The 13,571-nt window shown below is 39.2% G+C and overlaps 1 protein-coding gene across 1 annotated transcript; it reads left to right on the top strand.

The window, feature by feature from the left end:
- Positions 1-7,063: 7,063 nt before the first annotated feature.
- CALHM6 (calcium homeostasis modulator family member 6) lies at positions 7,064-10,738 on the top strand. The gene is made up of 2 exons (XM_014062975.2): positions 7,064-7,653; positions 10,034-10,738. The coding sequence occupies exons 1-2, from the start codon at positions 7,126-7,128 to the stop codon at positions 10,436-10,438; spliced, it is 933 nt and encodes a 310-aa protein (XP_013918450.2). The 5' UTR covers positions 7,064-7,125; the 3' UTR covers positions 10,439-10,738.
- The last annotated feature ends 2,833 nt before the right edge of the window (positions 10,739-13,571 follow it).

Raw genomic sequence — 13,571 nt, 5'->3', positions numbered from 1 at the left:
ATTAATCCTGTTTCTATGCTATTGGAACTACCGAAGTATCTTAACCGTGTTTACCCAGTGTTTCATGTAAACCTTTTAAAGCCAGAACTCACTTCCTCTTTGCGGGTTCCTCTACCTACACCACCTGTTCCTCTTCTCATTGAAGGAGAGCAACATTTTGAGATCAAGGACATTTTGGACTCTAGAAAATGTAGAAATCGAATTCAATATCTAGTCTCCTGGAAACATTTCCCCCCCTCCCAAGCTGAATGTGTCAATAAGTCCCACGTTAGGGCTCCTAGACTATTGCGTAAATTCTACTCTACCTCTCCCGATAAGCCATGACCTGAATTGACTTTTACATTTCTACCTTTTTCTTGTTCCTGTTTTGTGTTCTTCGTATGTTTGTTTGTTTGTTTCTTTTCCTGCAGGGATGACTTCCTTTCCTGACGGAGGGCCGGATGTCAGCCTCTGTTTTGCTGCTTGCTTTCGGCTGCCATTGAAATGGAGAGGGGGGCGTGGTATTTGGGGGGGGGGAAAGTATCAGTACAGGAGTGACTGTTAAAGGGGGGGTTGTTCTCACCATCTACATCTGCATGCTGCAGATAGAGGATTTGCTGCCAAGGCCAAATGTCCGGCATACTAACCTGATGATGCTTTTTGAAGATGTCTCCCACATGATACCTGTGGGATGTGCGGATTGGACTATGGGATTGGGTTACCAAGGGGAGGGGGTTGGGTCACATATTGATATCTATGATTACGCATGCTTTTGCCTTAGATCTTGCTTTGCTTAGCTGCTATCTACTCATGACCATTAAATTACTCTTAATTCTAAAAAAATGGAGTTGAGTGGTTTCTTTCTTGGTTACTGAGGGAGGCCGCCTTGACACTGAGCAGGAAGTCAAATCAGTTTCTTTCCAACTTCTGTCTCAATCTGCACAGCCTATCTCTTCCGCTGTTTAGTTTTTCCTGTAAATGAATGCTTATGTTCTTCATTTCCCCTTCTGTTTATTTAAAACAGTTTGCAGTTTCAGAAAAGTGACAGAGAAAGTTCATGTAGAAGAAACCAAAATAACTCTTCTTGCTTTGCAGAGGGAGACTGAAATTCAAACTCCCACAATGCTCAATCATGACTTTGGGTGACACACTTTGGGAATTCAATCTACCTCACAGGGATCCTGTAGGGAAAAATTTAAAGTATCTCATAATGTTAGCAGCCTTGGGTTTTCGAAGGAAAAGAAGGATTAAAACTTGCAAGCAAAGAAATGAAATATGGTAAAAACTATAAGATGAATCAAAATGACACTGATAACCGGTGGAATTTGTGGTGAGTATTTCAGATTGATGAAAAGAACATTACAGCACTGTGACGCAACATCCATTTTTCTACAAGTGGTACAAAGTCACAAGTATACCCCAAAGTGGTAGAGCTTGCAACATGGCACTGCTTTTATCATTTTGACTGGAACAGTGGGATAATGCAGATACACCACTTACAATCATTCATTCAGCAACTATTGTAAGTTACAATGGCATTTTTAAAAAAAGTATCTTACAATAGATCCTTACACTTATTGCTATCACAACATCCCCACATTACGCGATCAAAATTCAGCTGCTTGGCTATTGACGTTTATTTTCAACCGTTGCAGTTCTTTAGGGTCATATGTTCACCATTTGCAACCTTCCCAGCTCCCTTTCAACAAACGATGGCAATGGGAAGCTGGATTTGCTTAATTAACTTAACAGCTGCAGTCATTCATTTAACAACCATGGCAAAAAGGGTCATAAAATTTGAGGCAATTCACTTAACAACTACCTTATTTAGCAATGGAAACGTTCTAATTGTGGTTGTCAGTTGCTAACCAGCTCTATCTCTGTATCTAACTTAAGATGAATAACGGAAACAACAAGAAACTTTAAGGAGGAAGTTTACTTTATACTAAATAAAGATCATGCTGCAGTTTCAAGAATACATGTTTGCTCATTTAAAGAAAACGTACAGTGAAGGAGAAGTTACTATAAGAACAAAGTTTGAAGAAACAGAATGGTTCAGCTATAGAAAGGGAGTGAGACAAAAATCATACTCTCCTGCTTAACTTTTATTAAAATATTTAAGACAATGAACGATAATAGCAGGATTGGAACAGGTAGTAGGTGGAATCAAAAGTGGAAATCCAAAATTTTAAATATATAAAATGTACCACCATGGATAACTGCAGAAGGGGGTCAAGAGAAGCAAATAATGAAATGTGCATCACAACATCACAATGCCATTTCACACATTTCTCAGCAACCAGGTTATGAAAGTACTGTACAAAAGTGCAGAACTTGCATCGTGATGCCACAAAACCAGTTTCATCATTTTGACACCTTCATAGTCTCAAAATTGAAGACGCCTATGGATACCATCCTGTTGATTTAAAGTAAAGAATGATCTTGTTACTTTAAAGCAGGGCTGTCAAATTTCTGGCCCATGGGCTGGATGCATCCCATGCTAGCCTGACCCATACCCGGTTTAGCGAATGGGGAAAAAGTCCCAATATGTCATGTGACGCTGTAGTGATGATGTGCTTTACAGTAAAGAATGATCCTTAAAAAAACAATAACACAATAACAGTGTTGGCAGGGATCTTGGAGGTCTTCTAGACCCTCTACTCAAGCAGTAAACTCTATACCATTTGAGACAAAAGGTTGTCCAATCTCTTCTTAAAAACTTCTAGTGTTGGAGCACTCACAATTTCTGGAGGCAAGTCATTCTACTGGTTAATTGTTCTGTCAGAAAATTTCTTCAAAGTTCTAGGTTGGTTCTCTTGTTGATTAGATTCCATTCATTGCTTCTTGTCCTGCCTTCAGACTCCCTCTTTTTTGCAGCAGTCCTTCAAATATTAGAACACTGCTATCATGTTACCCCAGTCTTTCTCTTCTCTAGACTAGACATACACAATTCTTGCAACTGTTCTTCATATGCTTTAGCCTTCAATCCCGATCATTTTTGTTCTTCTTCTGTGCACTCTCTTTAGAATCTCAAAATCTGTTTTATATCATAGCAACCAAAACTGGATGCAATATTGCAAGTGTGGTCTTACCAAGGCATTATAAAGTGGATATTAACACTTCACATCATCTTCATTATATTCCTCTGTTAATGCAGTCTAGGACAGTGTTGGTGTTTTGGCAGCTGCAGTGCAAACTTTATGGTGTAGTCAGGAGATTGATTTAGGTTTTCCCAAGACTTCAGTGAATGTGAATGACAAAGCTAATAGAGAACCAACAAGGATCAGACCTGATCTGGTGCCTGAATTGCTAAGAACCCATTAAGATAATATTCATAAGTAGATACCAGTCAATAGTTAAAGGAGCAAATGCCTCGAAGGACTGAAGAGGATTTTCAGACGATGGAAAAATGGGTAGAAATCACCAAGATATATTTTAACAGGGACAAAATCCTATATTTGGATTTAAAAAAAAATCAAAATTACAGGTAAAGGATGGAAGTGAAAATTCTATTGGAAGCAATATATATATATGAAAAGGATTTGCATTTCTTGGCAGATTACAAGCAGAACACAGGGCAAAAGAAATTCAGTCACACATACAATTCTAACCCAGACAGGGTAGAATTGTTCAGCACTGTTCCCTCTAAGGTGCGCGGCCGCGCGGCCGCGCACATGGCAAGAAACCCCCGCGCAGAGGTTTCTTTCAAAGCAAACGTGGGGGAGTCCTTTGCAGGCGGCTAGAACTGGCCGCCCGCAAAGGACCTTCCCAAACTTGTTTCAGCGGCAGCTCTCAGCCTGGCGGCAGCGTCACTCAGACTATGGAAGGAGGGGGAGGAGGAGGGAACTAAAGAGAGCTTTTACCGAGTCTGCGCCCCACAGCCAGGACTGTCCTTGCGCCCCTCAAGCCGCGTTTCTTCCCCGCAAAGCCCTTCGGGCAACCCGAGAGTTCCGCTTGACGCCAGAAGGGCTTTGCAGGAAGAAACGCGGCGTTTCTTCCTGCAAAGCCCTTCTGGCGCCAAAAGGAACTCTCGGGTTGCCCGAAGGGCTTTGCGGGGAAGAAACGCGGCTGGAGGCGCCAGGACGGTCCTGGCTGTGGGGCGCAGACTCGGTAAAAGCCTCTCTTTGGTTCCCTCCTCCTCCTCCTCCTCCTCCTCCTCCTCCTCCTCCTTCTTTCTGGAGCCCCTTCCTCAAAGATTTGGTACCAAAGCAATGGCGGTGAGGAAGTTGTGTCTTTTGGATTTTGCACTGTTGTCTTTTCAATGGTTCTCAGACTGGTTGAACCTTTAGCAGCTGGGGTGATATTCTTTACTGTTAAGGTTACAATTGGATGTGTTGGACAAATCTTAAAAGATGAAACTTTTATTAAAACGTTTGACTTAACTAAAAACGTCTTCCTTTTTCTTCTTCTTCTTAAATATGATTTATTTATTTATTTTTACTTCAGAAGTTTGATGACCATTGTACAAACTAATCCAACCTAAATGTAGAGGAGGAGAAGAAGGGGGGGGATTTAAAAAGAGCAGAGGAAAAAGAAAAGAAAGCATGAAGAAAACATAAAGAAAGGGATGGGAGGGAGGGAAGGAAGGAAGGCACTTTATGTTGAAACAGAAAATATTATATAAGGAAGAAAATGGAAGTAACTTAGGAAGGAAGGAAGGAAGGAAGGAATTGCACTTAATATTGAAGGAAAAGAGAATGAAGGAAAAAGTATTGGAAGGATTGAAAGAAGGAAGGAGGAACAAAGAATTACACTTAATATTGAAATGGAAAAGAAAATATAATGAATGAAAGAAGAAGTATAGGAAGGGAAGGAAGGAAGAAAGAAAGAAACAAAGACTGTTGAAACAGAAAAGATAATATAAGGAAGAAAATGGAAAGACGTATAGGAAGGAAGGAAGGAAGGAAAAAAGGAAGACAATGTTGAAATGGAAAAGAATATAAGGAAGAAAATGGAAAAAAGTATAGGAAGAAAGGAAGAAATGTACTTAATATTGAAACAGACAAGGGAATGAAGGAAAAAATATTGGAAGGATTGAAAGAAGGAAGAAAGAATGGAAGGAACAAAGACAATGTTGAAATGGAAAAGAATATAAGGGAAAAAATGGAAAAATGTTAGGAAGGAAGAATTACACTTAATATTGAAACAATTGAATATAATGAAGGAAAAGGAAACAGGAATAAGGGAGAGACGGAGGACTTCAGCTCCCAGAATTTCCCTGGCTGAAGAATTCTGGGAACTGAAGTCCACCCCTCGTAAAGTGACCAAGGCTGGGAAAAGAATCCACACTAGGGACAATGCAAGCTATGCTTCACCCCGTCAGTCCATCTTAGCGTGCAAGAAAGACATCAGACAACGCCATAGTTGCTATGGTAGCATTTGGCTATGCGCAGCGATGCTCTCCTGGTCTTTATGGGTGGGAGGGGGGCAGTTGAGCTATGATGCTAATCCCCTCGTGGGAACACAGAGGGTGGGAGAAGAGAACCAAAGAACTTCAAACTCCAAGGTTCTGGAGTGGAGAATAAGGGGATCAACTTTGTCTAAATGATATTGACATATAAAGAACGGTTGTAGGAACTGGGTATGTCCAGTTTGATGAAAAGAAGGACTAGGGGAGACATGATAGCAGTCTTCCAATATCTCAGGGCCCAGGGTTGCTCCAAAGAAGAGGGAGTCAAACTATTCTCCAAGGCACCTGAAGGCTGGACAAGAAGCAATGGATGGAAACTAATCAAGGAGAGAAGCAACCTAGAACTAAGGATAAATTTCCTGACAGTGAGAACAATTAACCAATGGACCAACTTGCCTCCAGAAGTTGGGAATGCTCCAACACTGGAAGTTTTAAAGAAGATTTTGGATAACCGTTTGTCTTAAGTAGTGTAGGGTTTCCTGCCTAGGCAGGGGGTTGGACTAGAAGACCTCCAAGGTCCCTTCCAATTCTATTTCTATTGTATTCTCTATATTCTATTCTTTCTCTGTTCTATTCTAATCTCTTCTGAACTAAATGTTTATCTAGAACTCAAATAAATAGCTGCTTTTTGGTTTTATTTTTTTTAATATTTATCAGTCTCTCTTTTATTCCATACTTCTGGTTGAAAGACTATTCTATGTCATGCTAAACAAATGCATATTCTAGTGGCGGCGGGAGCTCGTTGGCATCTTCAGCAGCAGCCCTGCCTCCTGTGAAAAAACCGAAGATGGAGCAGATCCACGCAGATGACGTTGCTGCAACATGACTGGAGGAGGAATTCTGGGAGTTGAAGTCCACAAGGCTTAAAGCTGTCAGGTTTGAAGACCCCTGGTTTTTTTTTCCTAAAGGGTTAGGGGTGCGAGGGTCTTGTAACTTGACAGCTTTAAGACTTGCACGCTTCAATGCCAGAGTTTCTGAGCCAACATTTTGGTTGCTAAGCAGGACCGTTGTTAAGTGATACTGATATTATATAACACTTTTAATTAAGCGGGTACCTTGAATAAACATAACTTTGAGTTTCAAATAATACTGATTTCGTTGTTGTCTTAGGTGACATCTGTGAAAAAAATTCAGGTGTTCAGGCATGAAAATGTGCCGCTCAAACACTATACTTTTCCGGTCACACTGAAAAAAAATTAGAGGGAACATTGTTGTTCAGTATCATTTCAGAACAAGAAGCATTGGGTTTGTTTTACAAAGAAACAGATTGAGTTGGACATCAGAAAAAAAGATTCCTAATGTAAGGAATGGACTTTTTTGGGAGATGGTGGACTCTCCTTTGCTTGAGGTGATTGAACAGAGGTGAGGGTGGATGGCATTTGTCAAGGATGTTAAAATAGATTTATGCAGTGGGCAGGTTTTGAACTACATGAATTCTCTAAAATCCCTCCAACCTTGACATACCATGATCCTATAATTCTTATTTAGTTGGAAAGAAACGAAGCAGATTTTAACAGATTAATGCTGTGTCTCCTTTTTACTTGATAGATATTTGCTTAACCTAGAACAGGATGAACTTTTTTTTTCTTGCCCCAGAAAATGAAAATGAAACTGTTACAAATCAAAGCTACAAATTTCTTCCTCTTCTCTTAAGGGGCTTGTAGAAGTTTCTCTTTCTTGAACAGTAAACACAAATTACAGAGCTGAACTGAACCATCACAGCACCGAATCAAAGGATGGAAAAGTTTCGCCCAGTGCTGGATTTCATGCTCAATCACAAGAATGTCTTGGGCTATGGGGCAGTGTCTCTGTTGACTGCAGGCAGCGAGCGTATCTTTTCTGTGGTGGTGTTCAAATGCCCGTGCAACTCCTGGAATATGTTTTATGGTGGTGTGTTTCTGCTGATGCCAGCCCTTATTCTGTTTCTGCTGGGCTTGCTCCTGAGTGTACGTTCTTGGAAGGTGCTTACTGGATGTTGCGCCAAAGGAAGACCATGTAGATGTCCTCGTGGGAATCGCCTCCAGCGCCACTTTGAAGTGATGGGGCTTGTAATACTTAGTGCTGCCGTGGCTCCTCTCACATGGATTTCTGTGGCCTTGCTGGGAGGAAGTTTCTATGAATGTACTGCTACTGGGAGCCCCATCTTCCAGAAATATGTGTGCAAAGGCAAAGAAGAAAAATGCATCGAAAATCTGGTTAAAGTGCCTTGTCTCAGCCCTTCTTCTGATCAGGAGATACTCGCAACCCTTAGAGCTCAATCACAGGTTAGTTTATATGGCTTTTTCCAAGTTGTGTAACAGCCAGATTTCCTAACTTAGAACTTTCCAGGGGTGCTAACTGGACTGTTGAAACAGCACCAGGAGCTTTTCTACCAATTGTTTTGGCAAATATCTCCATTCTTAAATACTTCCATAGTATTGCTTCCCTGGCAGCCTGTTTCAAGGCTTTTAGGTACCAGGTTAGGAGCTTTTTGTTTCAGTTGCTTTGAGGATGTTGTCCCGTCAGTCAATTAGTTAATAGCAAATTAGAGATAACATGATTTTGTAAATTGTTTCCAGCTAGGGAAGCTGTTATGTGAAGAAATGAGAAAAGTTGTATTTTTTCCTACCAGCAGAGAAAATGATTGCAGTTAGGAGGGGAATTCCTCATTAGCATCAGAGGGAATTTCCTCTCATTGTGAATTAGAAGGCATGCAACTAATAGGGCTATTCAGCAATCTGGATTTGAAGGAGAAAAGGTGATTTGGAGTTCATTCAGGCACATACATACTCCCTGTTCTTACTGTATTTTTCAGAGTATAAAATGCACTTTTTTCCCTCAAAAGGAGGCTGAAAATCTGGGTGCATCTTATACACTAAATACAGCAATTTTTGCCTCCTGAAACCCTGTCCTCTTCACCAAAATGGCTGTGCATTGCCTTTAGGGGGCTTTCAGAGTGCTCCTGAGGTTTGGAGAGGGCAGAAATGAGCAAAAGATGGGATAGTTTTGCTCAATCTTGCTGCCCCTCCTCCAGCCCCCAGAAGCACTCTATAAGCCTCCTAAAGACTCTGCATGCCATTTTTTTGACAAAAACAAACCTGTTTTTGTTCATTTTTGGGGCCCTCACCCCGCAGGAGCACTCTACAAACCTCCTAAAGGCTATTCATGCCCTTTTTGGGGGAAAAACAGACCCATTTTTGTGAAAAATGAAAATTTTGGGAGGTCTGCAGAGTGCAAACACTTGTTTTAAAAAATTGCCTCTTCAAAATCTTGGTGCGTCGAGAGGAAGGAACAGACGAGGAGTTTTGAGTCTTTACAAGATATGCAGTGAAAAACTAGTTACCAAGAGAAGTCCATATAAGATCTACCAAGAAAACAATTAGAAGACAAATACTACAAATGACAAAAAATATAAGATTGTACTACTTTTGGATGGATACAGGATGATGTAATGAAATTCTATAATAAAAGTTAATTTAAATTTAGTTAAATTTAGAATATTACACATAAAATGAAGTAATAATAGTTATAGTCATATAAATGATTAACAATAATTATAATTATATATATACAATAATTATATATATACTATATATATATACTATATATATATATATATATATATATATATATATATATATATATATATATATATATATATATATATATATACACACACACACACACACACACACACACACACACACTAGATTGATTTTATATAAATTGTAAGTGAGGACTATGGAGAGGATACATAAAAGTTTTGTAACCGAAGATAAACAATTTTATACAGAACACAATATAAAGATGTAATATTACTGGATGGTTTTGGGATGATGTGATGAAATGCCACAATGTAAATTTATTCTAAACTTAGAATATTTCACATAAAAGGAAGTAATAATGGTTGTAGTCAAATAAATGTTTAATAATGATAATAATTTTATGCATATATATTAGATTGATAAAATGAGATTCTATATAAATTGTAAGTGAAGATTGTGGTAAGAAAGCACAAAAGTTTTGTAACCAATCGACACACTGTATGTAACTGGAGGATGGTTTTTATGTTTTATGTCTGTTTATGTTTGTTTGTTTAAAAATAAAATAAAAAATAAAAAAATCTTGGTGGGTCTTATACTCTGGTGCATAGCAATAGCAATAGCAGTTAAACTTATATACCGCTTCATAGGGCTTTCAGCCCTCTCTAAGCGGTTTACAGAGTCAGCATATTGCCCCCAACAACAATCCGGGTCCTCATTTTACCCACCTTGGAAGGATGGAAGGCTGAGTCAACCCTGAGCTGGTGAGATTTGAACAGCCGAACTGCAGTCAGCTGAAGTAGCCTGCAGTGCTGCATTTAACCACTGCGCCATCTCGGCTCTTATCACCTCTTGCATCTTATACTCTGAAAAACACGGTACCTTCTGGGGTTTTGTTTTAGCTATCACATATCTAGGCTTCAAAAATGTAGAGACAAGGGTTAATGTGTTGCTTCAGCAGCTCCTGCATTGAACAGGAAGAGATAAATATCAGGAGGTAAGCAACAGTTAAGAAGAAAGGCATTAATCTTTCTCCCTACACATGGGGGCTTTGAATTCTAGATTGTAATGCAGAGGTGCCTTGATTGCAAGCATGATTATTATTCTTATGCTTCTTCTAAAGGTATTTGGATGGGTTTTGATTGCCAGCATCTTCACGTTGGCTCTTCTTGCCAGCTGCATTGCTCGCTGCCGTTCTCCAGTCAGCATCCTTCAACTTGCATTCTGGAAAGTCTACCTGCAGAAGGAGCAACAACTTTTTGAAACCATGGCCAAAGAACACGCCTCGAAGTTAGCAGAGAGGAATCTTAAAAGCTTCTTTGATTCCACTGAGTTGCAACCATTTCAGACTCCAAGTGCCAAAGCCTGGGAAAGCATTTCCTCCTTGTTTGCCTTTAATCCTAAAGACAATTACTACAGTATGATACATAAATATGTCAGTCAAAAATCTGCTAATGGTAGCATTAAGTCTGCTGAAGGAGATATATACCCTGCTTGTTTGCAATTTGTAGATAGTGCAAATGTTTAAGTCCAAATTTTGTAACAACTGTAACCTGAGAAAATGCCTCAAACAAGAGCCTCTCTAGCCTCATAAACATGGAAGGGGGAAACCCCCTTTACGCTTGCAAGATTTTGTTATTGTAACCTTCTAATAAAAGTAGCATTAGCTTTCATAATTTTGGTTTCGCAGTCCGGTCTACCTTGAAGGGCTGACAAGTATCAAGTGTTCATGATTCTTGCTTATTCCCTCCCCCCATTTCTGCACATGTGCTCTTTATGATTCTTGTCAGGTTTTCATTTAATAAGAAGTAAAATGTTTGCTCTATCATGAATTTTGTCCCATGTCCTTTCTTCTCCAAATATAGTTTTTATTAAGAATTTTAATTACAATAGTAAAAAATGAACACAAACTAAAGAGAAGAAAATGGAACGAAAGAAGAAAAGTGTGCAGGAAAAAGAGAAAAAGAAAGGAAAAAGAAGTATATTATATTGAAAAAGAAAAGAAATATATGAAGAAGTGACTTTTAGCCTTCATTGCAAGTGTAAATAAATATAATAAATTTTTACCCTCTGAGAGAGAGGGGGGGGAGAGACAAAGAGACTTATTTTAACTTGGATCAAATAAAGCAACTTTATATTTCGTTCTTTTACTTCAAACAGTAAAATGAAATATTTACTTCTTAATCTTTAATGCAATCAAATACTGTTATAGGATTTAATTTCTCTTCAATTCTTCTATACCCCATGGCATAGACTTCTTCAAACTTTTTTTGTAGATTCAGTAAGAAAATATTTTCCAGGCCATGGGCCAAGAGGGAAGTAAATCCTGAAGTGCATCAGAAAGGGATCGAGGTTGTCTCCAAAGCAAAGATAGGCCTCAGCTAGTACCATGCTTCAGGTTCTCCAAAATCTTACTTGTCAGGTAGAATAGGGGGGAAAATTGAGTTGGTATCTTAATGTGGATTATGTTGAAAATACTAGTAGTTAACTTTTACTTATTTTTAATTGAACTTGATATAAATAATTGAAGTTTACAGGTGAATATTTCTCCCACATTTTAATGTATATTCAGTAGGATTCTCTACATGAAGTATATTACATCAAACTAGTTAAAAGAGTAGTGTGGCAAATGAGTTTAGAATTGCAGTTAATACTTCTTAACAAGTAAGGCCTTTAAAATTCCTATGTAACTTATCAGTAATAATAAAAGAAGGGATAATTAAATACAGTGGGGGGAAAGTCTCTCTTTTACTTTCACTTATACTTTCATCATCATGCTCAAGAGAATATTAAATGAGTTCTCTTAATGTCTTAATTCTCTAAGTAAAGCAAATGGGATTTTCTTATCGTTTCTTATTAAAACATGCCATCTAGCTCAAAACGAATTCTTTATTTCAAATATTTTTTCCCTAGGAGACTTCCTCTCCCAAACCACTGCATTTCTCAAGGATGTCAATTTAGCTTTATTAATGTTTAGAGCAGATTCCTGAATTTGTGGAAATGAAATGATGAAAAAGGTGGATCCGATTTGGTTCTGGGTTCATGGCACCATAAAACTTGAGAACTTCCCCCTCTTATTAGTGTTATTGCAATTTGTTGTGTTCTTTAATTTTTGTTGAAAAATGGTAGCTTTTTGAAGAGGTGCTCAGATGTTCTGATTATTACTGACATTGATGTTTATTATTTCAAAGGGCTAACATCATGAATGTTTGTGATTGCCGGTTGTTGCTTGATTTAGCCAACACTACGGAGACTTGATGTCACTGTATATTCCCTAATTTCCCAAAACTGTAATAAAAGACCCCCACCAAGACTTCCAGAATAAAAAGAAATACAAACATTAAAGTTTTAGGAAAGGTCTGAATACTAACATATAATCTAGCATTTCTCAGTCTCAGCAACTTTTAATATTTGTGGATTTCAATTCCCAGAATTCCACAAGCCAGATGCATCTGGGAATTGAAGTCCACAAAAATTAAAGTGCTGAGATTGAGAAGTATTGCTATAAGACATTCTGGCAATTCAAATTAAATTAAAAAGAGAACACATATAGCAGGACTATTTCTAAAAGAACCCCATAATCTATTATAGGATATCATATTGCTTTTAGGACAGGATTTCCTTTTCAAATTGTTCATGGGAAAACAAGCTGTGTCTCAGAAAGCACTGAGGTCTTACAAGTCAGTGAATGCTATCATATTGATAGAACAGATTCTTTGCTTCAGTCAAAAGCATAGATCCAGGATTGCAAACCTACGGCACGTGTGCCACAGGTGGCATGTGGAGCCATTTGTCAGGGCATGTGAGCCGTTGTTCTGTCAGCTGGCCAGCGCGCATGTGCGCACTGGCCAGCTGATTTCAGACTTTTTTAAGGCCATTTTTCCTCTTCCCCAGGCTCCAAAGACTTTATAGGAGCCTGGGGAGGGCGAAAACAGCCTCCCTCACCACCGCAGAGGTCCTCCAGAATGCAAAAAACCAGCCAGCCCTACGGGCAAACCAGAAGTTCAGGAATGGACTTCCGGTTTGCTCGTAGGGCCGTTTTTTAGTCCTCCAGAGTCTTCAGGGACCTTCAGGAGACTTCCCTGAAGGCTCCGGAGGACTAAAAACGATCCTACGGTCCGTTCCTGAACTTCCGGTTTGCCCATAGGGCCGTTTTTTACGCTCCGGAGGCTTCAGGGAAGCTCCTGAAGCCTCAAGAGGGACTCCAGGGGGGCTGTTTTCGCCCTCCCCAGGCTCCTATAAAGTGTCTGGATGAAAAAAATGGGGGGAGTGCTGGTCATGCGCACATGTGCGCTGGGTGTGTGTGTCATGCATTGCATTATGGGTGAGCCAAAAATGTTCACCATCACTGGCCTAGAAACTGATAGAACTGTAGAAAACCAGAAAACCCATTTTAATCCCCCAACTAATCCTCCAACTAATTTTGGTAGTTGCATTTTGGAAATCTGCTTGTGCTACTGCTGTTGAAATAAGGCAACAAGGAGAGTACTAGCCTAACTAAAATAATCTTTCAGCCACCCTTTCTTTTCCCCCTTTCCTATATTTCAGTCTAAAATTCATTCCCCCACTCCCCTAAATTCTGCACTGGTTATCAATTTGTGCATATTTCAGTTATAAGTATTTTTCTTAATAAACCTTTAGTCAAGAGGCATTTTGGTATG

The sequence above is a fragment of the Thamnophis sirtalis genome, unplaced genomic scaffold (assembly GCF_051295495.1).
Source record: "Thamnophis sirtalis isolate CommonGarterSnake01/CBP01778 unplaced genomic scaffold, rThaSir2_p1.2 scaffold_6, whole genome shotgun sequence".
NCBI lineage: Eukaryota > Metazoa > Chordata > Lepidosauria > Squamata > Natricidae > Thamnophis > Thamnophis sirtalis.
This window is presented reverse-complemented; position numbering and strand designations above follow the sequence as displayed.